This window comes from Taeniopygia guttata, chromosome 2, assembly GCF_048771995.1.
Source record: "Taeniopygia guttata chromosome 2, bTaeGut7.mat, whole genome shotgun sequence".
Taxonomy (NCBI): Eukaryota; Metazoa; Chordata; class Aves; order Passeriformes; family Estrildidae; genus Taeniopygia; species Taeniopygia guttata.
Window position 1 is genome coordinate 939,296 of NC_133026.1, and position 22,837 is coordinate 962,132.

The following is a 22,837-nucleotide window of genomic DNA, read 5'->3' on the forward strand; positions in this document are numbered from 1 at the left end:
AGCAGAACATGTTAGAGATAAACAGAATAAACAACCTTGAAACAGCACAGACCAATTATGGCTTCTGCTTTGGCAGCGGGGCTGACAGACAGAGACTTTCTACAATCTCAGAATCATCAATACCTCAGATTCCGACACACAACAACTCGGGAGGGGTTAGTTTGAGATGTTTATTAGGGAGATTTATTCCACAGCAGTTACAGCTTCACATCATACAGAGCATTGGAATTAATAATTCAGCAGCAGGAGTGACAACAGACAGGCGTGGAAGCACAGGGATGTTAGAGCACAGGACAGCTACAGCATCAGCCCCAGGGCTGCAGGAGCATCACCCCAGCCCCACAGCACACCAGGGACCCTGTGGCACTTCCCATCCAGGGGGTACCAACATGGGGTGGGGCATGGCATGGATGATCCGTGTTTGCAGCGGGGACAGCCAGACCCTGGGCTGGAGGAGCTGCCCCTGCCCTGCCCCATCCCATCAGGGCTCCCAGCATGGGCAGCTGCTCCCAAACCCCTCTGCCCACCTCACTCTGCCTACACGTCCCTCTGGCCAAGACTTTAAACATTTCTGCCTCTCATTAAAGCAAAGCATCTGTGGGAAGTGGGCAATGTCTCATGTTCAGGTAACCTGAAACCTTCCATAATTCAATCTGAAAATATTTTGTATTTCCGTATTTCAATCTGAAATTTTCTTCCTTATTTCTACGGTTTTTGGGAAGGAGAACAACACCAAAGCCACTCCCTAAGGCAGGAATTTGGGGTTGGCTGTTTTCCTTCATACTCCCAGTAATGGCAAGGGCTTGGACCCCAAAATGCACCCCTCAGACAACAGTCTTATATTATTTATTCTCCACTTCTAGGGCACAAGAGTTAAGCCCACTTAAGGCAAAAGGTGAGAAACAACAATTGAGGAGCCAAGTTAAACTGATGCTGCCTTGCTTCAAAATCACATTAAAAAAAAAAAAAAAAAGCTATGAAAAGGTCTTTGAAAAGAAAGCCAAGAAGGCAAGAATCTCCTTTTATGGCCACAGACACCAAAAACCCAAAGGAAAGCAGAACATGAAGGACTCACAGGTTGGAAGTGACCTCAGGTCTTTCCCAGCTTGCAGGATGCTGTGAAGCTGATGGGCTGGGAGGGAAGAGCCCAGTTTGGGCCCTGGGAGCCTCCAGGAGCTGGAGATTTCCCAGAAACAACACCACCAGGAGGAGCAGCCCTGGGGTCAGCTGCTGGGAACTGGCACCACAGGGACATCAGCTCCTAAGGAGGCCTCAGGGGGGGCACAGAGGGGTAAATTGGCACCAAAATGAGGAGAAAAGCGCCAGGTCCTGCCCCAGTGCGGTGCCCAGGCTGTGACTCAGCGCTGGCACTGCCACCCACCCGGGAGCATCTGAGGTCTCACTGGGCACAGACAGCAGAGCAAGGCTGCCTCTGCCTGGGGGAGATGCCCAAAACTGCTCTGCTGGCACTGGCACAGTGCTCATTCCAGCTGGGACATCCCCTAAATCTGGGCTGCAGTGGGGACCTGTCACTCCCCTCACGACAAGGAAATGCCATTTTTAGGTAAGCGAAGCTCTCGGCTCTTGTTTTGGGCAGTTCAGCCTCAGGCTGCATTTGAGTTGAAGTAAATCCCTTCCATGAGGTGTTGCAGGCCAAGAACCCTGAGCTCCAGCACAGGATTCTCCTCACCCAAAACAGTCCCTCGCCTCCCACAGCCAGGCTGAGTCTATCTCAGGTAAAACCCTGCTTTCCCTCTCTAATTATCTCCTCCTTTCATGCTTTGTTTCAGCTATGATGGAAAAATGAGCACTTTTGTCTTTGGAAAGCTTTGCACCTCTGTGGAGCCATTGGAATTCCACTGGACATGCTCCTGTAGCTCTGGTTTAGGTTAAACCAGGCCTGCTCCTTCTGCTGCTGCTGGAAATTGTCAGGATTATTTCAGCACAATTTCACAAAACTCAGTGCTTTTGTTTCCCTCAGTTTTAGCAGGGACAGATTATTTCTCATGGCAGGTAAAATTCCATCCAAGGCTGTCATTCCTCACCAGAGGAATGAAGTCTAAAAAAGGCAATTTCCTTCCTTACTTCTACGGTTTTTGGGAAGGAGTATGACACCAAAGCCACTCCCTAAGGCAGGAATTTGGGGTTGGCTGTTTTCCTTCATACTCCTGGTTATGGCAAGGGCTTGGACCCCAAAATGCACCCCTCAGACACCAGAGCTGATCCACCTGGACCTCAGGACACTTGGTTTTCCCTGATCTGTTTCTCAAGTCTACAAAGTGCTGAAATGATCTGAAGCCACCCGTTTGGAAGAAAACAACCCTGTTACAGACCAGACCCTCAGGTGAGAGGGTTTCAAAGCAGCAAGGAGCAAGGCAGGTACTCTAAAAGGCTGTGGTGAGTGTGGGGAGAAGGGAAGGGAGCTGCAGTCATGGTGGACCCATCCACTATGGAAGCACAACTGGAAATTTCAAACCTTCTCTTATCGAGCACCATGAAAACGGAGAGAAATTAAATTTAAAGGTGATCAAACCAAACATGGAGCTGTGGTCGTGATTTCAAACCAGAGGCACAGTGCAGTTCCAAAGCAGGGTGCACTTTTGTGCTTACACAGAGAGAGGAAGGTTTCAACAAGCACTGCAGAGCACAGGGAGGAGGAGCAGGATGGAGCCACCCTTTGGTTCTTCTACAGCCAAGTCCAAGGAGGTAAAGCAAGAGCTCTGTAAAATGCTGCAGATTTTAGAAGTGTAATGGCAGTAGAAAAGGACACTGGTCTCGTGTCAGTGGCAGCCCCAGTGTTAGGAGACAGTCTAGGCTTCTAGGAGGAGAAAATAGAAGAGAGGAAAAGAAGTAGGAGAGGGAAAGGGGATGGGGAAAGGGGCAAGAAAGCGCAAGTCATTAGTAAACATCACCATGGAGCAGCACTGCACAACACCCAACACCTCATTAGGGCAGCCAGGAGATTTGCCAAAAGCCAGGTGACAGACACACACACGGGGCTGCTCCCAGGGCTGGCACTTGTCACACACGGAGCCACCACGGGCAGGGCCAGCCCACCACCAGGGACAGGCACAGGGAGCAGCACCTCAGCAGCACCATTTGCACTGAAAACAGAATTTCTGTGAGCCACTGGTGGTGACAGAATTGCCAGCAGCTGGCTGGAGGGAAAGCCCAGCTAGGGGAAGTATGAGCACCCAGCAGGAATACTTCCCTAGGGAGCTTCTCACCTGCCAGCAAGAGCATGGACAGCACCTTGGGCAAGAGGCATATCCAGACCAACCATCTGATCATCCTTGGTGGATTTCTTTCCAGAAATTTGGTTGGGTTTTATTTTTAAAGACATATTTCCTTTGAACTCTAGGCAAATATCCTGCAATAAAGAGTTGCAATTTGCAAATTACACATGAATTTTTGGTTCTAAACCTGCTGTTGGTTTGATTAAACCCTCCCTGACCTTTTCCTGGTGGAGGTGAGCAGTGAGCTGCCTCCCCCAGCAGGGATTCCAGAGCACCACTGAATTCCCTGTTCCCAGCCCTGCATCCCCAGGAACGCTGCTCCAGCCTCTCCATTTCTCCTTTTAAGGAAGAACAGGATCAGCAGCAGGATTCCAGGGGATGTGCCCAGCACCCAGAGCTCCCCTCTGCAGCTCCCAAAAACAAACCCCACAGGGCCAGGCAGCGATGGTCACGTCAGGCTCAGCCCTGCCAGGGGCTCCCTGCCCAAAGCCTGGCCTAAAGCCTGGCCTAAGCACAGCCCTGAGCAGGGCTTGGAACACAGCACTGCCAAGGGAAAAGAATCCAGCACTGATGGAGGTTTGGGTCCCTGCCAGCTGCGGCACTGAGGGTGTCTGGGAGTGCCAAGGAGTGCCAGGAGCTCAGCCTGGCTGATGCCAGCCCTGCAGACACACCCCACACGGCTGCAGGGGATGCTGCACCGAATAAAACAAGGTCAATCATCACCTTGTTTGATGTGATGAGTGAAGGAAAACATCCAGCAGTGCTTCCTGAGCTCCAGTCCAGAGAGATCCACATTTGGATGTGCAAATAGCTGAACTGGCCCTTTTCCTTGGAGTCTGTTTCAGAATCAATTTAAACCCAGCTCTGCTTTTTAAAGCTCTCTCTGCAGCTTTGAACACTGGATTTTGTAGCAGAAAGCTGGTTTGCCTGAGCATCACCTTCCTCAGGCCTCTCCTGCCTGCTCCATTTCTCTGCACACATCCCACATCCCCAAGAACCATTTCAGCTTTCAGGCACAGGGAATGGATCCTGCTGAAGACAAAACCCCCAAAGCAGAGGTGGTTTAGAGCCAGGGACCCGGATTTGGGCAGCAGCACCTCTGAAATGTGGAAGCAGGCCCTGCTCAAGGCCATCCCCTGGTGCAGATGGGTCTGAAGCCCTGCAGTGCCTGGTGGAAATTCAGCATTTCTCCCTTCTCCCCCATGGAGAACCAGGGATACTGCAAGCATTCCACGAGGAAGGGGGCAGGGAAAGGGGCCATGAAGGAATTGTGCCATGGAAATCTTCTGTTACTCTGGCAAACCTAATTAATTTGATGGCCACAGCTCATCTTCCTGACACACTGCTCTGCCACTTTGATGGCACTTTTAGACAGACTTGAACAAGAGAAGAAAAAAAAAAAATCAACTCTACCCCACAAAGAGGGAATGTATTAATAAATTAAAAAGCTCCAGACACATAAAAGTATCTTTGATCAAAGTTGTTAACAATTAGTGTGAAGAGTTAAACCTCCACCAAGCAAGAGTGAGGCAAATAACAAAGAATTTTTTAAACACAAGCCAGAAGTTCAATACAAAAATCCTGATGCCTTTAATTATTCAGACCATAAATCTGATTGCATTTCTATCTCCTTTAGTTAGAAGTATTAAATAAGAGGGGGGAAATATCCTTAGGAAGGTTCAGAAGTGCTCTTAATTTCAGTTTATACTGAATTATAAAAGATGCACAATTTCCTTTAGACCGGATTTCCAGCGGCAAATGAAGCACAAAGATCAATTTTTCTATTCCCATCCTCATTGAGGACATGAAACTCACTCACACTAAACCAAACTCTAAAATCCTAAAGAGAATTAGAGCAAAGAGGTGTTTTAATTCACCCCCATCTCCCAGATATCCATCATTATTTCCTGGAGTGGTTTTTAACTTGGGGCTGCACCTCTGGATTAGGGGGGACAACACTGGGAGCACCCAGCCAGTGATCTGGAGCTGGGATCATCACCAGGGAGACCAAGGATGTCACCCATGGTGACAGGGTGACAACTGGCTCTGGAATATTCCATCCCCAAGGACACAGAGGTCCCACAGCCAGAGGCTGGTGACAGAAGGGGACAGATGGGCTGGGGTTTGGCAGGAACCCCAATTCCCAGGCAGAAAGGCTCAAGGGGAAGGGAAGCAGAGCTCCCTAAGAGAGGACCTACCAACCTCAGCACTTCAGCCTGGTTGGAAAGGTCCCCTCTTTTCCAGGTTCTGAAATATTCACCCAGTTCCATCACAAGCTTCTGGCAGTCAAAACTACCCTGATGCTGTGGAAAAAGGTCCCAGAGGCTCAGTGTCACCTGTGCCACTGCTGGGGCAGGTGTGGGGACATGTCCATGGTTGGGGTGAAGGACACAGTTGGGTCATGGCAGGGAATAAAAGCTGCTCCAAAGGGTGGGGGACGTGGGAGAACACCACTGTGGGGCACAGGGGAAGGCACAGGACAGGGCACAGTTCACCTGTGGGCATTAGGGGCTCTCTCCAAAGCCATTTTTATCAGCTGCCTTGCCAGCACTGCCCATGGATAGAGAACAGCACGCCTCCAGAACAAGCTTTTATCCAGAGAAACCCTTTCAACTCCAAAGAAACTGAAGCTCTGTTTTGCTGCCAAGTCCTTGGAAGCTGTCTAAAGCCAAGCCCAGCCCCTGGGAGGAGTGAGGACTGCAGAGCAGTGGTGTGGCACGTACCTGTGTGGTGGCCCTGCAGCCCGTGGTCGCCGTTCTCCACCACCATCGGCCCCGAGGCTGAAGAGTCTGCAAGGAACCAACCCAAGGGTTAAAACTACATGGAACTCATCCCAGCCCAGACCTTGAAAACAGCACTGTGGAACTGTACAATAACTGAGGTTGGAAAAGAACTCCAACACTGAGCCCAGGCTTTGATGGATCCCCACCTTGTCAACTGGTGGTGATCCTAAAACCAACAGAAGAAATCATCAATCCCAGCCTTGAGCACACTCACAGAATCCCAGGATCCCTGAGGCTGGAAAAGCCCTCTGGATCACATCCAGGCTGTGCCTGATCCCCACCTTGTCCCCAGCTCTGAGTGCCACCTCCAGGAATTCCTGGGACACCTCCAGGGATGGGCACTCCAAATTCCCTGGGCAGCCCCTGACAAGGCCTGAGCACCCTTTCCATGGGGAAATTCCTCCTGAAACACCACATATTGCTAAAGCAGGGATCAGGGGAGCTTTAGAGGAGCGTGGTCAGGGTGGAAGATCACCAATTCCAAAAACCAGCACAGAAAATCCTTATCACTGTGAGATTGAGTTCATCTTGTTCTGACATCGACAGGCAAAATTTTAACCAGCACCAGGATTTACACACTGAGCTTGGGAAACCTGGCAGCAGTGGGCAAGGGGGAACAGCTGGAAGCTGTAGGAGGGTCCATTTAGATGATATAAAAGAAGAAGTTTTATACAGTGAGGGTGGGCAGGCCCTGGCAGGCTGCCCCTGGATCCCTGGCAGTGCCCAAGGCCAGGCTGGAGAGGGTTTGGAGCAGCCTGGACCGTGGGAGGGGTGGCACTGGGTGTTCCTTAAAGTTCCTCCACCCCAAACCAGTCTGAATTCTGTGACTTTATGACCCTGAGCAGTTTTAGGGAAGCAGAACAAGCAGCACCAGCTCCTCCCTGGGCCCTCAGCTCTGCTGACAGTGAGGAAATGCTCATTTTATAAATAGTAAAGGTTTCTCCCAAGGAGACACACACTCAGTCACCTGGAGCTGCTGCTGACCCCTCCTGAGCCCCAGTTTTATAACAGAGCCACGTTACCAGGGTCCTTCAGACACAGCAGGGCTGAATCCAGCCCTCAGCAAAGCAAAAGGAAAAGTTTCTGTCGGAATCTGTGGGTATTGGTGATTCCAAGATTGTGGAAAGTCTCTGTCTGTCAGCCCCGCTGCCAAAGCAGAAGCCATAATTGGTCTGTGCTGGTTTCAAGGTTGTTTATTCTGTTTATCTCTACCATGTTCTGCTGCCCTGCCGCAGCTCTGTCCTGCAGGGCAGCGTGTGGGGCTCTGCCCTCAGTGGGATGGTACAAACATTAAATACCACAAACTACCTGTGCTGGATTTACAATAACGTGCCAATATCTGTCACCTACGTTGGACAGTGTGTCCCCAGCCTGAACCAACAGAAAAATGCCAACACCACAGTGAAACATGGAGGGCATGAAGAAGGAGAAAAAGGACAAGGCACACCCAATTCCTCCATCTTGTCCCCTCTGAACCCCTAATCTAGAATCCTAAAATTTTACTTTTGCACCCGTGCCACACTTAATTATTACTGATATCAAACACTCAGAGCTGGTAATTCATCCTGTAAGATTGAAAACTCTTTTCCATGGGCAGAGATCACAGACAGTGTCTCTGGGGGCTCTGTCCAGGGGGGTTCCTGACCCCTGCCAGGGTCCCAGACCTGCCAGGGCAGCCAGAGGGAAGCCCTGGATTCCCACAAGTTTCCAGCTCCATCAGTGGCTCATCCTGGTCATCTACAAAAATTCCCCACAAACTTGTCGGTTTATAGCAGAACACACCCCTCCATCCTGCAGGAGGAGCTGGGAGCAGCACAGGGATCCCTGGAGCTGCTCCCCAGCACTCCCACAGCCCAGCGATGGGGGAATGGTCTGCAGCAGACCCTGGGCCAGGTCCTGGCAGCTCCTGGATCCCCTGAAATCGGGGTTGGTGTGGTTTAAACAGCCCTGACTCACAGCTGCCCAAAGGCACACCAGGAGTATGAGGGTCCTGCAGTGAGACCCCTGAGGAATTCCATGCAGCTGAACCCCCCTGGGAGCTCAGCCCAGCTGCAGGAGATACACATTTCCTTAAATCCTGCAGAATCATGGAACCTCCCAAGTGGGAAGGAACCCACAAGGACCACCCCAGCCCAGCTCCTGGCCCTGCAGAGGACAGCCCCAAGATTCCCTCTGTCATCACATCCTGCTTTCATTTCTCTCACAGCTGCTCCTCACACCTTGCACAGGCAACTGAGCTGCTGGGATGTTTCAGTCTGGAGGAATTTCTCCATGGAAAAGGTGCTCAGGCCTTAGAAGGGACTATCCAGGGAGGTTTGAAGTCCCTGGAGGTGTCCCAGGAAGGGCTGGAGGTGGCACTCAGTGCTCTGGGCTGGGGCACAGCTGGGACTGGGTGGTCTTGGAGGGCTTTTCCAGCCTCAGTGACTCTGTGACTCTGATGCCACCACCGTTACTGATGCATTAAACCCCTCCAAAGAAAGTTCCCACAGGAGCAGAAGGATCAGAAATGCCATGGCTCTCCTTGGGAAGGATGGAGAGCAGGTGAAATGGTTCCCTTTACAGTTTCAGCTTTTTGGGAAGACAAGCTTCCAGAAAAATCAGGTCAAATCACACCAACCCAGCCAGCACGAGTGGTTGTTATTTTTAATATCTGAAGGTCAGTGCCTTTGGAGCAAATCAATCTGAGTTTGGTTTGCTGAAGCCCCAGTGTGAAAGCACCCAGCAACCTGCCCAGGGCCAGGGCTCCTCCCCTCATACTGTAAATTGCATAAACCCAAAACCATGTCAAGATGTTGTAACTACCTAATCCTCATCAGAATCACAAGATAGTATTTGCATCTGCCTGGTGGATCAAAGGATTGTTTTTATATAAACAAATTTAAGGCAGCGCTGGCTAAACCGATAATCTGGAGCAAATGGGCAGTGCCACCACCAGCCCCTAATCCCAGGGGACCACAGGGGACAGCACCACGGCCAGCACGTCCCCAGGGGCTCTGGGGGGGCTCTGGGGGTCAGGAGCCCTCCTGCAGGCTTTATCCCACGCTGACATTGAGAGGAAAATGTGAGCAAAACCACTGATGGACAGAGTGTGACCCAGCTGGTGACTCTGAAACAAGGAGTGTAATCTCCTTCCATTCATTCCTTTAAATATTCTGCCTCAAAATCACCTGCAGAGCTGCCCCAGCTCCGGAGCCAACAGCACAAGGACCTGGAGCTGCTCCAGGGCTGGAGCCCTCTGCTCTGGAGCCAGCCTGGGAGAGTTGGGAATGTTCCCCTGGAGAAGGGAAAGATCCAGGGAGAGCTCAGAGCCCCTGCCAGGGCCTGGAGGGGCTCCAGGAGAGCTGGAGAGACACTGGGGACAAGGGATGGAGGGACAGGACACAGGGAATGGCTCCCACTGCCACAGAGCAGGGATGGATGGGAGATTGGGAATTGGGAATTCCTGGCTGGGATGGAATTCCCAGAACAGCTGTGGCTGTCCCTGGATCCCTGGCAGTGCCCAAGGCCAGGCTGGACTTTGGGGCTTGGATCACCCTGGGACAGTGGGAGGTGTCCCTGCCATGGCAGGGGTGGAATGGGATGAGATTTCAGGTCCCTTCCAGCCCAAACCATTCTGGGATTCAGTGATGTGACAACTGTGGGGCAGGAATGGGGCTGGACAGACTTTGAGAGGGAAAAGATTTAATGTCTCATCTGAGACAAAAGTGCAAATATCATGATCTGCTGATTTATCTTTGATCCTCTGGAACTCTGGGCTGTGTGGAACATTCTCCATCTCCACTTTCATACGTGACCAAGTGTCTGAACTCCCTCTGGCTAAAGCAAACCCTGCTGCAAGGAAGGCACTCATTCCTGGGGTGGGAAGGGAGGGAAAAGCAAAAGGAACAGAGGTCTGGCCCGGGATTTCAGCTCTGCAGCTGTGGGACAGAGGGCAGCAGTGCCAGCAGAGCCACCTCGTGGTGACACCTCTGCTCCCAGGGTGGGACTGACTGAATGAAACCAACCCCATCCCTCCTGGAAACAGGGCTGGGATTCAACAGTCTGCAGGGTTTAACCCCATGGGGATGGGCTGGAGCCTGCAGGGTTTAACCCCATGGGGATGGGCTGGAGCCTGCAGGGTTTAACCCCATGGGGATGGGCTCCAGCCCTGCAGGGTTTAACCCCATGGGGATGGGCTGGAGCCCTGCAGGGTTCAACCCCATGGGGATGGGCTCCAGCCCTGCAGGGTTTAACCCCATGGGAATGGGCTCCAGCCCTGCAGGGTTTAACCCCATGGGGATGGGCTGGAGCCTGCAGGGTTTAACCCCACGGGAATGGGCTCCAGCCCTGCAGGGTTTAACCCCATGGGGATGGGCCCCTGCAGGGTTTAACCCCATGGGGATGGGCTGGAGCCCTGCAGGGTTTAACCCCATGGGAATGAGCTGGAGCCCTGCAGGGTTTAACCCCATGGGGATGGGCTGGAGCCCTGCAGGGTTTAACCCCATGGGGATGGGCTGGAGCCTGCAGGGTTTAACCCCATGGGGATGGGCTCCAGCCCTGCAGGGTTTAACCCCATGGGGCTGGGCTGGAGCCTGCAGGGTTTAACCCCATGGGGATGGGCTCCAGCCCTGCAGGGTTTAACCCATGGGGATGGGCTGGAGCCTGCAGGGTTTAACCCCATGGGAATGGGATGGGCTCCAGCCCTGCAGGGTTTAACCCCATGGGAATGGGATGGGCTCCAGCCCTGCAGGGTTCAACCCCATGGGGCTGGGCTCCAGCCCTGCAGGGTTTAACCCCATGGGGATGGGCTGGAGCTGCAGGGTTTAACCCCATGGAAATGGGCTCCAGCCCTGCAGGGTTTAACCCCATGGGGATGGGCTGGAGCCCTGCAGGGTTTAACCCCATGGGGATGGGCTCCAGCCTTGCAAAGTTTAACCCCATGGGGCCCACAGAGCCACCCACCCTCCCTGGGGAGGGGAGTGCAGGGCAGTGAACCCCAGGGCTCAAGGACAGCTCAATACATGAAATAAAATAATAGAATTATAATAATGAAAAGAGGGAGGGGAATTGCTTAGCCTGGAGAAAAGGGGGATCAGGGGGGACCTTGTGGCTCTGCACAACTCCTGACAGGAGGGGACAGCCTGGGGAACAGGGACAGGAGGAGAGGGAACGGCCTCAGGCTGGGCCAGGGGAGGTCAGGGTGGAAATTGGGAATGTTCCTTCTGAAAAGGGCTCTCCAGCCCTGGCACAGCTGCCCAGGACATGGTGGAGTCCCCATTGCTGGAGGGATGTGACATCCATGTGGATGTGGCCTGGGAAATCAAAAAATCCTCCATCCAGAGTGAGCAGGGCTCAGGAACTACCAAACCACCCGTGTGTCATCAACACCATCCTCACACCCAACTCCAAACACAGCACTGCCCCAGCCATGGAGAAAATCAACTCCATCCCAGCCCAGATCAGGACAATGCCCTCCAAAAAACCCTGTACTCAAGGTTAAAACTCACCAAGGAGTCTGTGAGCAGTGCAAGGATGCACAAGGCCACGTCCTGTCAGCACAGGGCTGCCTTTGGTCTGTGCTCAGCTCCTCACCAGGAACACAATTCCTCACCAGGAACCATCACTGCAGAGACAACCCTGCTCCTCACCTCAGCTGAAACATTCCCCAGGAGCTCTGCTGCAAATATTAAACCCCAGTGTTTTCCTTTCCCTTGGAACGTGCTGCCACCTGCAATCCCTTCCTTCACCCCATCACATGAGCACCTGAATGAAACTGCTGCAGCCTCCAGGACTTTCCTGGAAGCTCCAGAGGATCCTGAAAGCCTTGGAGCAGCCAGGGAAAGCCAGCTGCAGGCAGGCAGCACACACCCCCTGCTGTTATAGGGGGATAATCCCAGAATTTGCCAAATTACCTTGTCCAGCCAGGTGCGAGGAAGAGTAAACCCATTCCTCCCTGGCACTTTAGGAGTTAACCATTATTAAAGCTTTCTTCTAGGACAGATTTGTAGGTGACCAAACAACTGCTTTATTCTAGGACAGATTTGTAGATGACCAAATGACTGCTCATCACAGGTCCCTGCTCTTCTCCACCCCTCTGCACTCACCCAGCCCCATGCTGGGGCCCAGCTCAAAGTTATCTGGCTCCTGGGTTTAGGAAAAAAGTGAAATAAAATCCTGGGGCAGAGCTGGAGCAGCTAAAGCCTGACAGGATGGAGGATTAAACCTCTTCTGACTGGGGAAAGACAATCTCAGGAGCACAGACCGTGATGTCAGAACGCATTTGTGCCTTTTAACATAAATAAATGAACAAGTGGAGGCTGAAGAGCCTGAGCTCTGCAGGCTGCTCCTCTCCCTCAGGGAAGCCAGGCTGTTGGGAGCCAGGGACGTGGAACTCTCTCTGTTCTTCCCCAAAAATTTGGTGTCACACTCAAACATGGAACTACAACACCAAGACCCCCTTAGGAAGCCAAAAATCTCACCCAGAGCTCATTTATTCTGGAACCTCAATAAATGAAGTTCATTCACTTTACTATCTTTTTAAACAGTTACAAATATTAAATAAATTCAATGGAAGAAACAGGTATCTGTTTTTTCCTGAAGTGCTGATATCACACACTTCCATTCAAACTCCACACCCACAATCCCAGCTCTATAATTCCATTTTGGAAGCTTCAGGCCTCAGGTCAATGCAATGTTCTCCTGGGGGTCAGTGCCTGGCAGCACAGAAAGCCCAAAATTCTCAGCAGAGTTCCAACAGGTATCCTCAGCACTTCAGGGAAAGCAGGTAAGAGAAATGAAGACATTCCAGGACCAAATCCTAAGCCTGGTCTGTGGTAACTGACCCAGTTTTAGCTTCAGTCCTTCCCTGCTGGCCCGAGGTGGGAAAGCTGAACAGCCCCACTCAGGGCAACTTCTCCATCTCCTCACTCAGGGTCTCGTTTGCATCTTGCCAAAGATTGAGATCATGCTCCTGACTGCTCTCCAGCTCTCCCAAAAAAGGGAAAAAACAATCTCCAAAGCAAGAGGAAGAAACTGCATCCCCCCCTTGCCACGTAGGAGGGAAACGAGTTCTGCTCAAGCAGCCCCAGGATGGAGGGGAGAGGAGGGGCTGGAAAAGCCATGAGATCCCAGAATCTCTGAATTACTGAGGTTGGAAAAGGGGAGATCCCAGAATCTCTGAATTACTGAGGTTGGAAAAGGGGAGATCCCAGAATCCCTGAATTACTGAGGTTGAAAAAGCCAGGAGATCCCAGAATCCCTGAATTACTGAGGCTGGAAAAGGGGAAAACCCAGAATCCCTGAATTACTGAGGCTGGAAAAGGGGAGATCCCAGAATCCCTGAATTACTGAGGCTGGAAAAGCCAGGAGATCCCAGAATCCCTGAATTACTGAGGCTGGAAGAGCCAGGAGATTCCAGAATCCCTGAATTACTGAGGTTGGAAAAGGGGAGATCCCAGAATCTCTGACTTACTGAGGCTGGAAAAGGGGAGATCCCAGAATCCCTGAATTACTGAGGCTGGAAAAGGGGAGATCCCAGAATCCCTGAATTACTGAGGCTGGAAAAGCCAGGAGAGCCCAGAATCCCTGAATTACTGAGGCTGGAAAAGGGGAAAATCCAGAATCCCTGAATTACTGAGGTTGGAAAAGGGGAGATCCCAGAATCCCTGAATTACTGAGGCTGGAAAAGGGGAGATCCCAGAATCCCTGAATTACTGAGGTTGGAAAAGCCAGGAGATCCCAGAATCCCTGAATTACTGAGGCTGGAAAAGGGGAGATCCCAGAATCCCTGAATTACTGAGGCTGGAAAAGCCATGAGATCCCAGAATCCCTGAATTACTGAGGCTGGAAAAGCCAGGAGATCCCAGAATCTCTGAATTACTGAGGCTGGAAAAGGGGAGATCCCAGAATCCCTGAATTACTGAGGTTGAAAAAGCCAGGAGATTCCAGAATCCCTGAATTACTGAGGCTGGAAAAGCCATGAGATCCCAGAATCCCTGAATTACTGAGGTGGGAAAAGGGGAGATCCCAGAATCCCTGAATTACTGAGGCTGGAAAAGGGGAGATCCCAGAATCCCTGAAATACTGAGGTTGGAAAAAGGGAGATCCCAGAATCTCTAACTTACTGAGGCTGGAAAAGGGGAGATCCCAGAATCCCTGAATTACTGAGGCTGGAAAAGCCAGGAGATCCCAGAATTCCTGAATTACTGAGGTTGGAAAAGGGGAGATCCCAGAATCCCTGAATTACTGAGGTTGGAAAAGGGGAGATCCCAGAATCCCTGAATTACTGAGGTTGGAAAAGGGGAGATCCCAGAATCCCTGGATTACTGAGGCTGTAAAATGGGAGATCCCAGAATCCCTGAATTACTGAAGCTGGAAAAGCCAGGAGATCCCAGAATCCCAGAATTACTGAGGCTGGAAAAGGGGAGATCCCAGAATCTCTGAATTACTGAGGCTGGAAAAGGGAGATCCCAGAATCCCTGAATTACTGAGGCTGAAAAAGCCAGGAGATCCCAGAATCTCTGAATTACTGAAGCTGGAAAAGCCTTCCCAGCCCACTGAGTCCAGGCTGTGCCAATCCCCACCTTGTCCCCAGCCCAGAGCTCTGAGTGCCACCTCCAGCCCTTCCTGGGACACCTCCAGGGATGGGCACTCCAAACCTCTCTGAGCAGCCCTTTCCAACGTTTAATGACCCTTTCCATGAAGGAATTCCTCCTGAAATTCTGCTTCTTCCCCACCCAGTATTTGTGCCTGAGCTCTGCCCACAGGACCCAGCCTTTCTCTGAGAGTTTTAATTACTGAGCAAACCCCAAAGGCCTCATTACCACCACCCCAAGATCCTGGAGTTATGTGGAATTATGAGTTGGGGTAGCAATGTCCAGGGATGCACAGCTGGCAGGACACACTTAAGGGACTTGTATTTTACACCAATATTGTGTAATGATTTTAGCACTGAGAAATCCTGGTGCTGAGATGGTTTAGGATCTGCAGCTTCTACAACAAAGGATTGCTTTAAAATATCCTCAAATCGTAGCCAAGGTGTTAACAAGTCCTCATGTTTCTCTGCTTCTGCAATGCTAAAATACAAATGAAATAAATAATACACACATTCCAAGTTTGATAATAATCCCTTTGCCCATTCCAATGCTTCCTGCTCCCCTGGTGCCATTTAATAACTGTGTCAGCATGGAAAATTCAAGGTTACATTTTCTGTATTACAAGGCACCCAATGCACTTCTAAACAAAGCAAATAAATGCCTTGAACAGACCAGAATTCCTCATGCTGTGGTCCTGAAGGTTCTGTTTATTCTGAGGAATCACATTTCACCTTCCTCAATACTGATGAGCAGCAGGATTAAAGCAAAAAAAAAGAAAACTTTTTCTGAAGGAAGTTATCAGGTTACCAAAGGTTTTCCTCTTCTACACAGCACAGATCAAGGCCACAAAATAAATAAAATAATCAAGGCACTGCTGGTCCCAGTGACAATTCCCACTTGGGCAGGGAGGGAACACCACACAAGCAAAAAAAATTGTTCACTGGGAAAGAAACTCATTGCATGACCCCCAGATCTCACTTTTTTCCCTTTCACACAAGGAAACATCTGTTCAAAAATCTCCTTTGCCTACGGAGTTTTTGATAAAGCTCTTAAAATGAATAAATTGGTGATGTTCCACCTCAAATTCATGGGGCAGTTCTGGGGTCCCCAAGTCCAGGACAGAGCCAGAGGGGCTGGAGCGAGTCCAGGGAAGGGAACAGAGCTGGGAAGGGGCTGGAGAATTCCTGAGGGAGCTGGGAAGGGGCTCAGCCTGGAGAAAAGGAGAATCAGGGGGGACCTTGTGGCTCTGCACAGCCCCTGACAGGAGGGGACAGCCTGGGGAACAGGGACAGGAGGAGAGGGAACGGCCTCAGGCTGGACCAGGGGAGGTCAGGGTGGAAATTGGGAATGTTCCTCCTGGAAAAGGTTCTCCAGCCCTGGCACAGCTGCCCAGGACATGGTGGAGTCCCCACTGCTGGAGGGATGTGACATCCATGTGGATGTGGCACTTGGGGACATGGTCAGTGGTGGCCTTGGCAGTGCTGGGGGAGCTGCTGTGTTTGATGATCTCCAAGATCTTTTCCAACTTAATGATTCCATGATTCTAAATATCAGCTGGGCTGAAAAGTGTTCAGCAGCAGCAGCAGAGACAGCAGCACGTTTTGGTACCATGCACACAACCAGCACAGCCAAAAGAAATCCAAGTAAATAAAGCCTTGGGTCAGAACCATGGGATTTAGCTGGAAAACATCTGGGAGATGATGAAGATTCCCATCTGCTGGCCTCACCAGCAACAGCCCATCACCCACCTTTCTTGCTTGGATCTGCCATCCCCCAGACTGGTGGCACCTTGTACAGCTCTGCTATTTTGGGACACTGCTTGTGGAGCATGGCACCACAGAATTTGGGCAGTGCTTCTTCTGAGAGCCCCAAAAACACCCAACCCCAAATATGAATGGAAAGCACAGCCTCTCCTGTGGTCACAGGCTGAAGGGCAAAAAGCAACAAGCAGGGCTCGACCTCAGCAGTGTCACAGCCAGCACAGGCGTCCCCTGGTGTCTCGGTGGCAGATTTTGGGACACTTACGTTCCGCGGGGATTCCGTCCAGGTGGCCTTTGCTTTTGGGCTCCTGGCTGCCAGGCGTGGCACCATCCTCATCATCCAGCAGGGGCACGTAGTCTGTCTTGTCCACGGTCTCCCCAACCACGTCCTCGAACTTGTCGGCCTCCAGCGAGGCGATGAAGTCCCTCTGCACCTCCTCCTCCACGGAGGGCGGCGGCTCCGTCAGAGCGTCCGCCAGGCTCAGGTTGTGGTCCAGGTCAGCCATGCCTGAGCACCTGGAGCCCCCAGGGAGACAGAGAGAATTCCATCAGACACCTCAGATCCCACACTGTTGGGGAGGATGGATAAATATGATTGCCTGGTAAAAGATTTACAATAGTACAGCCAGGATGGAAACAATCCCCTCTACTGGTTGGACAATGCCCTTACCTACAGATAGGTGCAAAGGTCAAATGGACTGTTGGATCTCACCCCCCCAAATGTATGGTTCATCCCTGTTGGAACTCAAAATGTCCCTCAGACATTTTTAGGGGTTCCAGGTCCTGGTCAGAAGCATTTGAGACCCTGGCAGGCAGCTGGAAACAGCTGGGATTTTGGGTTTGAGCCATGGAATGAGTTACCAACTTTGAAGGTGGAACAAGCAGTCACAAAAGGTTAGATATTATAATAGAAGTAGTTACAAAGTAGAGGGGAAAATTTTTTAGTATTGTACAGGGGGTTTTTAACACCTTTGTACTTTGTACATGGGGGTCAGAAGTTCTAAGGTGGAGGAAAGTGGGCCTGATCCTGTTCTTCCTCCTTCTTCTTCCTTGCCTCCATGTTCTTGGTGATGCTGGCACTCACAGATTGGTTTAGAGTAGAAGAGCACCTTGTAACATGGATAGTAGGTATTGGGGAAAAACTGTAAACATGTAACAGGTAATATATCATATAAAAGACAGCAGCAGCCCTGGGTGGGGAGAGAGAAGAAGACAGAGAGGATGTCAGGGTGTGTGTGTGCCTTTGCCTGAGCTGTGAGCAAACCACAGCAGCCTGAGAAGAAAATCTGTTAGATAACTTGCAATAAACTGCCTTGAGACCGGACAACAAGAGGCTGCAGAGTTTTTCTTTGGAAGCACGGGTTGGAGGAGAGACTTTTCCACCACATGGAACCCCTGAACCAGGCCGGGGGTTCTGGCACATCCCACACCTGTAACCCCCTGAAGCATCAGGTGTCTGTGACCCCATTGGCCCAACTCTTGCTCCAGCCCACCTTGAACCCCCTGATAAGGGGTCCCTGAGGAGCCAGACGCTCTCTTGGAACTTCCACCCTCTCCTGGAGCATCCCCTTATCTCCCCCTACCCCTTGCCTCTCCCTTCCCCACTCCCTAAGGCCTGGCAGCTCCAAGCAGGACCTTTCACCCTCTATAATAAACCAGATATTCTAAGAGCAGCTTCAGAGATCTCTCATCTCCATCCATCCAAACCATCCTGGAGCACAACGTCCCCACACCCCAGGCCTTCACACCCAATGTTTGGGCAGTTCTTGGTAATTCCCAGATGTTTCTAAACCCCCACAACTGACCAGAAATAAACCAGGATCATCTAAAGCGGGTTTAGCTCCTGGATGTGACATTTCGTGGGGTCTTTTATCAGAACCTGAAATAAAAAATGTCAAAAGTAACGCCCAGCACGGGGCTGGGGCAGCCATGGTGTGACATTGGCTCCTGGGCTGCCCCAGATCTGGAGTTAATTACACCCTCAGCAGCACAAAGTGACGCAAGAGAATTTAGTGCTGGGCTTGACTCCACCCAGCCTCCCCTATGGAGATTAGGATTTTACATAATCTCTGATGTATACTTCAGTGCTGCTCCTGATCCCTCCCAGAGGGTCCTGCAGCACATCCCTGTCCTCAGCAAACCTTGCTAATCCCGGCAAACCCCCTCCAGCCCTGGGATTTGGGAGGGAAAGTGACATTTTAATAATGGTCACATGGAAAAAAATACAGCAAAGTGCACACGTAGGCATTATATCCACAGCTATGAACTGGAAACGGGGGAGAAATAATCACCAGTTATCCCTCCCTGATTTGCATCTCTGTGTTCAATTTCATTCCTGGCACCAAGCTGAAAAAATGCACCTGAACTGACTCATCTCCAGCCTTGAGGTTGGCACAACACACACCCATCACCAATTCTTTACTTTTTCAGCCTTTTTGAAGTTATCCTTGGCATCAAGAGCCAACAAAAGCTGCTGGAATGTACAGAAAGGCTTTGTCCCAGTCCCTCTCCTGGAGCTCCTTAGATCCTGACGGGGCTCTGAGCTCTCCCTGGGTTTTCCAGGTGAGCATTCCCAGTTCTCCCAGTCCTTAGGAAAGGCAGAGCTGCTGACACAGAGCTGCAGCCCCAGGGACACAAGGGACACTTGTTCTGCTGGGTCAGGAGGGTGACCCAAGTGGCCACAGTGCAGCAGCCCAGGCCTGCTGCCTTCCATGGGGTGGCAGAACACAGATCCTCTTGTTCCCAAAAAACAAAGGCTCCTACTCCTTGAACTCCAGGAAATTCTGTGTCAGCACTGCAGGGCCAGCACATACCTACAGGCTCCAGCCTCACATTCCTGGGGAACAATGGTGTCCCACTGATAGTGCTGTTTCTGTCCTTCCAGGCAAGTCTATTATGGAAACTAATTCAGTTCAAGCTCTTCTTTTTCATTCTCTGAACAATGAAAGGTCAGGCTTGCAGGCAGACCACACTTCAGGCAGCAACTGCAGCTCTTGCTGGATTAGATAAAGGCCCTGAATCACAGCTTGGAAATCCAGAGGTGAAAAGTTTGGAGCTCTTCACCCCCTGAGCAGGGTCACAGTTGAATGAATTATGGTCAGTAAAAAAAAAAAAAAAAAAAAAAAAAACCAGTTTATATTTAAATAAAAGAGGCTTATCAAAAAGTTTTTTTTCAGAGTTCCTGACTATTTTAAGACAAAGCATCATCCAGATGTGCACACAACTGGCTGCATTACCCTGTAGGAGCACCAGCCAGGGAAGGCATTTCCAGAAGTTTCATCCTTGCACTGACCAGTCTCCTTCAAGGAACAAATGGGGCTCAGACAGACAGAGCCAATTTTTCAGGCACATCCTCCTTTAACTCACAACTGAGCTGATTGCTTCAGGTCATCGAGCCTCAATGTGCAGTGATCAACAGTTAATCATCTGCTTCTGAAAATGTCATTTAGCATCAGAAGGAAAAACAATATTTACATTTCCCAGCAAGCTGCATCATGAGCACAGAGTGACTGAGGCTGGAAAAGTCCTCTGAGTCCCCAGCATTGCCAAGGCCACCCCAACCCATGTCCCCAAGTGCCACCTGCACAGGGATTTTAAATCCCTTCACCAGTGGGGACTCCACCCTGGCCCTGGGCAGCTGTGCCAGGGCTGGACAATCCTTTTGGGGAAGGAATTTTCCCAATATCCAGCCCCTGGCACAGCTGGAAGCTGTTTCCCCTTGTCCTGTCCCTGCTCCCCGGGGCCAGAGCTGCACTCCATGGAAGAGCTGCCATAAAATATGTGGCATTTGGGGGGCTTGTGGCACTGACAGTGCTGCTAATTCAGGTCTGCACAGGAACTAGGACACTGGAGTGATCTACTTTCTGGGGAAAAATAATAATGAGGCTATGCAGCCTTATCAGCAGGACATTTCCCTGCCCATATTTAGCTAAATAGGGGATGTAGAAACGAGGTATAAAAATAAACCAGTGTACCTAAGAAAAGGCATTTTAAATACAGCACTGGTGTCTCAGACACGCAGGAGCACCTGGCACAGACTGCAGGGATCCCTCCTCTGCCCAGGTGGGCTCCAAGGACAGCCACAACACCCCTGGGAATTCCTCCTTTTCCCTCCCTGGTGTTACAGCAGCCAGATTCTCAGATTCCCAGGGCCTGCCTGCTAACTAAGGCAAGAGGAAAATGAGGATATTGCAGGGGTTGTGCCCAAGGGTAGAGAGCAAATCCTGGAGCATATTCATGTGTTGAGCAGCTTAGAGAGACAGATGCTTCCTACCCCATTTCCATTCATATAGAACAGAGCTGGCTGGGAAACATTAAAGAATCCTCAGCAATCCCCTGCCTCCACAGCTCTGGAAATCAGATACTAACAGAGCACAGGGAAGAGGAATTCTGGCATTAACCTTGGGATGAAAGAGAAAAACTGAGGAGTGACAGAGATTTCTGAAGGCAGAGGTTTAAGAATGCACTGAAATTCCTTCCTGGAGAGGGAGGTCAGGCACTGGAACTGCCCAGGGTGGTTTGGAGTCCCCATCCCTGCAGGTGTCCAAGGAACACCCAGAGGTGACACTCAGAGCTCTGGGCTGGCGACAAGGTGGGGATGTGGCACAGCTGGGACTCAGTGGGCTGGGAGGGCTTTTCCAGCCCCAGGGATTGTGAATAATTCTTCAGCTGTTGTGGCTGTTAAATCAGACGTGGGTGACACCAACCTGACTCCAGGTCTGCATCCAGAACAGCCTCCCTGCCACCAGCAAAGGAAGGGGTTTGCTCCAAGGAAAGGTGTGGAAGGAGCAGGAACAGCCCTGCCAGTGCCACAGGGACAGCTGCACCATGGGCAGGGAGAAGGGGTTTCCTGCAGCCACACATTCCAGGCAGCCTTCAAATCACCCCACAGCAAATCCATCCTGTTCCTTGAACTCACGGGTTATTTTTGCACAGGAGGGTTGTTTAGCTCTCTCCTGTTCCCGGCACAGCTGATCTGTTACACTCAGGGTTTGCTCCATCTGCTCTTCCCCACGCTCAGAATCTCTGTGTACTCACTGAGTAACCTGTTGGTTGAGATAAATCAAATCCATCTCTCCTCAGCTAATCTCAAAGATTCAGCAGGGTTATTTTAACCCCTTAGCCACATCACAGACACTCCAGCCTGGTGTTCCAAAGAGTTCCAACTCTTCACTGGATTTTAATCCCAGCTGCCCCATCCCTGGAAGTGTCCCAGGCTGGTTTGGGTCGGGAAGGACCTCAAATCCCATCCAGTGCCACCCCTGCCATGGGCAGGGACACCTTCCACTGTCCCAGGGTGTTGCCAGCCCTGTCCAGCCTGGCCTTGGACACTGCCAGGGATCAGGGACATCAACAACTTCTCAGGGTGTCGAGAACTTCTCTTCAGCAACTTCCTCACCCAGGTTTTACTTCAAGTGACCCCCTGGAACAACTTCCCAGAGCCACCACCCCACTCAGCACCTTCTGGAAAAGGAGGCAAACCAAAGCCTGCATGAGCCACAGCCTCCAGCTTCCCATCCAGGGAAAATCAGAATTTATTTCCTCAACTTTGTGCTTCCATTTTGCAGCTTCCCTGACTGCTCTGTTGTGTTCCTGCCTCTGGGCACGCACAGGCTTGGAATTTCAAGTTATGATCAGTGTGACCCAGATTCTGTGCTCTTGTCTGAAGACAGAGAAAAGCCCAAAAAGCCAAACCTGTAACCTGTCCCAACACAGTCACCCTCAGTGTGGGACCCTGCCTGACCTCCCTGGCATTCCTGGCACAGGCAATGCTGCTTTTCCCACGGGAGCACACTCAGGTACCTCATGATGCCTCGTGCAGGCTGCCCTAGAGCAGAGGGTGGACACAGCTAAAGAATAAACTTTATAAAATACAGGGCTCTCCTCCTCATGGATCCACCTTGGGCAGCACCAGAGCCCAGCCAGGGCTGCACCCAAATGAACCAAAATGGCCCCAAAATGCTCCCTGGGATCAGTTCTGCTCCATTGGCACCTTGGAGTTCATTGTCCCATTCCAGCTTTAGCCCAGGCAGTCCCATCCTGCTTGCTTTTCTCTCTCCAGCCCACGGTGTTTGTGCTCCTGGGCTGAGATTTGGATCATTTGTCCTTGGTGCCCAGCTGGAGCAGGAATTGTTTTGTCTCCTTGCTCTGTGCACAGAGCTCAGCATCCCCTGATACGAAGCCCAGAATTGCACCCTAAAGCAGCACAGAATTTGAAAATATAAAAGCTAAAACCTGAAGCATCACTGCCAGCCCTGCAGTGACAGTGACACAGCATTCCAGCCTGCTCCAGAGCCCTGCCAGGCTCCATCCTGCTCCAAACAGCCTGGACCCAGCCCCTTCCTGCCACAGAGGGAAGAGAAATCTGCTCAGGGAAGGAACACTTCCTCACTTTTGCTGGTTTAAAGGAGACCCTGATGCCCAGATTTATGAGAAGTACATCCATTATCCCATCAGATCCACTTGCTCCTTTAAAATTAGCTCCT

The 22,837-nt window shown here is 51.1% G+C and overlaps 1 protein-coding gene across 11 annotated transcripts in view; it reads right to left on the minus strand.

The window, feature by feature from the left end:
- The window catches only part of MAP4 (microtubule associated protein 4), a 143,575-nt gene that overhangs the window by 80,945 nt on the left and 39,793 nt on the right, over window positions 1–22,837 (minus strand). For all 11 annotated transcript variants that reach the window (XM_030266886.4, XM_030266883.4, XM_030266887.4 and 8 more), the window contains 2 exons: window positions 16,618–16,868; window positions 5,960–6,025 (listed from right to left, as the gene is read on the minus strand). In XM_030266886.4, the coding sequence (XP_030122746.4) occupies window positions 5,960–6,025; window positions 16,618–16,858 (307 nt within the window). In that variant the 5' untranslated portion in view covers window positions 16,859–16,868. The remainder of the gene's footprint in view (window positions 1–5,959; window positions 6,026–16,617; window positions 16,869–22,837) is intronic.